Source organism: Dendrobium catenatum, unplaced genomic scaffold (genome assembly GCF_001605985.2).
Source record: "Dendrobium catenatum unplaced genomic scaffold, ASM160598v2 original_scaffold_140816, whole genome shotgun sequence".
NCBI classification, from domain to species: domain Eukaryota; kingdom Viridiplantae; phylum Streptophyta; class Magnoliopsida; order Asparagales; family Orchidaceae; genus Dendrobium; species Dendrobium catenatum.
Genome location: NW_021459249.1, coordinates 8,928 through 13,179, shown reverse-complemented (window position 1 = coordinate 13,179; position 4,252 = coordinate 8,928). Strand labels below are relative to the sequence as shown.

Genomic DNA, 4,252 nt, shown 5'->3' with positions numbered 1-4,252 from the left:
AATGTTAGTGGCCTGCGATTGGGGCAATCTGTCGTGGTGGTGGCCTATGGTGGGTGGTGGTGCTAGCCTACATTGGTAGTGGTCGCCAGTCGTGAGTAGCAGCAGTGGTTGTCATCTAGTAGCGGCGGCCGACGAATGATGGTGATGGTGGGAGGGGATCCAACAAACTTGCTTCTCGTATAAACGATTTTGACTTAAAATTGAGCATGTTTGAATTACTTTAAAAAAATTAAAATAATTTACACTATATTTACTTTACTTTACTTCACTTTGTATTCCAACCAAATATCAAAATTTTTAAAACCTCTGCATTTGAAATAGTTAACACCCTTTTGTAGTTCAACCAAACAGTTAATAGCTTTCTCTTAATATTGTTTGTATTATTTTTTTGATTTTGTATATATTAAAAACTAACATGGAATGGTGGAGCCACATTCAAATACTTAGTTGGAGATTCTTTGACAAATTATTATTTTAGGAATTTAATGTTTATTATTAAAATTAAAATATATTAAATTTAAATTAATTTATTAAGTTTAATATTTTATTTAATTTTGTTTTATTCTAAATATATTAAATTAACAAATTAAATCTATTAAATGGTTCATTGAATTGGCTGGTTCAAAGAAACCAGGGCCAATTGAACCGACGGCTTTGATCAGTTTACTCATCTTTGATGCTAAAGTGGCTTCTAAGATGACCCAGGCCAATCAAAGAGCTGCTTGATGGTTGAATCAATTGAACTGGTTGTTCTCGATCCAGTTTTAAACGTTGCTCTTTCCAAATCATTTATATGTCCAAGCAATAAAAAATGAGAGCAAAAAAATCATCATGAGGCCTTTTCTCTCTAAGGCTTCGTTTGGCTATTTGATTCTTTCGTAAATGATAAGTTTAAGAAACATTGATTCAGAAATGGAGTTTTCTAACCGAGAAACATATATAAAAAGATTTCTCAAAACAGCAGAAAATTGAAAAAAAAAAAAATAAGTAGGACACAAACCCGACCAATTTCTTTATCGAGTTGCCTTGAATCTGAATTTTTCGGGTCATATTCAAGTTGAATTTTCAGGTCATATCACTTATTAACACTCCTAGTATTAATCACTTATACAACCTATATTATCTGTTACAATTATTTTCGCATCGTTACCAATTAACTCATAATATCCAGCACACGTCTTTATAATTCCCCATAGTGAATAACTTATACACAAACTAGTTGTAAGCACAGCAAGAGGGTTTTTTTGCTCTGCTAGGGTTTTTTTTCCTTGGCGGCGCTTCTTCTCCGTTCGCTTTCCTGGCCTCTGGCCGGGATGGCTCTCTCTTCGCAGGAGTTTCCTCCTCTTCCTGGCTCCTCCCTTCTTGGGGCTCCTCCTTCTTTACCTCCTTCTACCTACGCGATTAATCTCGCGGCGCCTCCTCCTTCTAGAGATGTTTGGCCTATGACTTACTCCAAGCCGTCACATAAACTCTCCTTTGCTTCGAAGAACCTGACTGAAGGGAAGGCTCTTTGGAATTTATCGCTTGTGGGATATTCCCTTGGCCCGCGCCCTTATTATGAAAGGCTTAGGTTGGCTATGGAGAAAGCTTGGAAGCTTAAAGGAGACTTATCTCTTCTTTCTCTTGCTGACGATTTCTTTCTTCTCAAGTTTACTGCGGTGGAGGATTATGACATGGTTTCTGCTGGCGGACCTTGGTTCTTACTGGGAAAGCCGTTTATACTTCAGCGGTGGGATCCGACGTTTCAACCGAAAAGGGATGAACTGGCTGCGATTCCGGTATGGATTAAAATCTTAAATCTACCTTTAGCTTTATGGACCCCATCAGGTATTTCTCAGATCGCCAGTTTTATCGGTATCCCGCTTTATGTTGATACTTTGACTGCTAAGAGAACGAGGCTTACATTTGCGAGGGTTTGTGTTGAGGTGGACAAAAACTCTGTTCTTGCTGAGGAAATCCCTCTGGAAATAGACGGGATTGATATGTCCTTGAAGGTTGTTTATGACTGGAAACCCGTTAGGTGCGAGGGATGTGGATCTCTGTGCCATTCCTTTTCTTTGTGTCCTAAGAATCCTGCTCCTAAACCTTCTATCCCTCAAAAGCTGGTTTTTCGTGGTAGGAGTACTAGCAGGAATCCCAACTCTAGAACTGTTAGTTCTTCTAGACCTAAAGTTGTTAGTATTCCTCCTCACACTGTGGTCGCTCAGTCGACTGATATTCCTTCTTCGTCTAAACCTTCTCCAACCGTGCTTGCCCAGCCTCATCCTCCCTCCTCTGAACCCCCTCCTACCCAAATTTTTGTTCAGCGTTCTTCTTCTAAGCTTCCGACTTCTTTGGCTCAAGAGGATAACATCTTGATACCCAACCTCAACCTACCTCAAGCTGACTCGTTCTCAGCAAATTCTATCCCTTCCAAAAACATTCTGCTACCTTCCCAAGTTCTTCTTGTTAACAGCTTTCAATCCCTTCCTGTTGAAAACTCTGTTAACGCTGAAGATGATCCTACTGAAGAAGTTTCCTTTGATGAAGACCTCTCCTCTTCTTCAAAAACCACCGATGTTATCCCTAATAAGGGTAAATCAAAGTCCACTTCCAAAGCTAACTCCCCTCCTAAAAAAGCCAAATCCAAATCGGCCAAGAAGGCCAAACCCCATTAATTTTCCATGTCCCTCCCTCCTATCGCGGCTTGGAACGTTCGAGGGTTTAACAACCCAGTCAAGGTTAAGATGTGTAAAGATCTTATTAATGTTTTCAAGCTGAAGATGCTTTGCATTTTAGAAGCTAAAGTTAATGTTAATGCTGCCGTGGACCCCTGGTTTAAATTTTCTCATGCCTTGTTTGATAATGAGAATTGTTGTGATAATTTTCATCTTTCTTCACCTGGTCGCATTTGGGTGAAGTGGGACTCCTCTTCTTTATCTTTCAACCCCTCTGTTGTTATTTCTCAACTTATTCATGGTACTGTGAATGCTGGTTGTCTTCCTCCCTTCATCTGACGGTAATCTATGCTGCTAATAATATGGAGGATAGGAAGTCTTTGTGGAGCTCTCTGTTGGATCTTGCTTCCCATATTGATTCCCCTTGGATTCTTATGGGAGACTTTAACTGTTACAGATATGATTATGAAAAAGGGGGAGGGGTTCCTTCTTCTACTGCTAAAGTTGGCGAGCTCAACTCCTTCATCTTTAATTCGGGCTTACAGGATTTGAAATCTGTTGGTTTGTTGTTCACTTGGTTTAATCAGAGAAGTGACTCTCCGATTCATATTAAGCTAGATCGTATGCTGATTAACCCTTCTTTTCTTGACCTTTTTCCTATGGCATATTACAAAGTTGACGCCTTCTCTGGCTCGGATCATGCTCCTATTATCCTATTGCCATCCATGCACCAAAAAGCTATGACCCGGTTTATGTTTAAAGAATTTTGGCTTAATTTGGATAATTTCTGGGAAGTGTTACTCCTTTCCTTTGAGAAACCTGTTGGTGCTAGTCCGATCTCTGCTTTTTATGATAGTCTCAAGTTTCTAAAATGTGCTATCCGGAATAAGAATTGGGCTTCTGCTAATTTTTTGTCTAATACTATTCTTCAACTTAAAAACCAGCAAGCTTTGTGTCTTGATTATATTCAACGGGATCCTATCAATCCAGAGCTTAACTTATGTCTTAAGAACACTAATGAGCAATTGAATGCTGCCCATCTTGCCTGGTCTTCTTGGATTTCTCAAAGGGCAAAGGCTTACTGGTTATCACAAGGGGAGGATGATTTAGGTTTCCTCTATTCCAAAATCAGAGCTAGAGGAAATTGCAATATGATTAAGGAGCTTCTTACTCCTTCTGGTCTTCTTTCTACCCATTCTGAGATTGCTCATGCTCTGGTGGATCACTTCAAAGCTCTTTTTAATGCCAATCCTCCTCCCCTGGAAAATTCCTTCATTTTGCCTGTTGGCAATACTGTTCCTGCTCATGCTTTAGCTAGTTTGGTGGCTCCTGTTTCTAATGAAGAAATCAAAAGTGTGGTTTTTGGTGGGGTTGCCTCCTCAGCTCCGGGTCCTGATGGTTTCTCCTTTACTTTTTATCAAAAAACTTGGCTTATCACTGGCTTTAAGTTATGCTCGGCTGTTAAACACTTCTTCTCCACTGGGTTCTTACCTAGAGGGGCCAAAGCCACTGTGATCTCTCTCATTCCTAAGGGTACTCATTCCAATTCTATTTCGGATTATCGTCCAATCTCTTTATGTAATGTCTTTTACAAG

General features: G+C 39.8%; 1 protein-coding gene across 1 annotated transcript; it reads left to right on the top strand.

Annotated features, from left to right (window-relative positions):
- The first annotated feature begins 1,313 nt into the window (after positions 1–1,313).
- LOC110111967 lies at positions 1,314–2,657 on the top strand. The gene has a single exon (XM_020844038.1). The coding sequence runs from the start codon at positions 1,314–1,316 to the stop codon at positions 2,655–2,657; it is 1,344 nt and encodes a 447-aa protein (XP_020699697.1).
- The last annotated feature ends 1,595 nt before the right edge of the window (positions 2,658–4,252 follow it).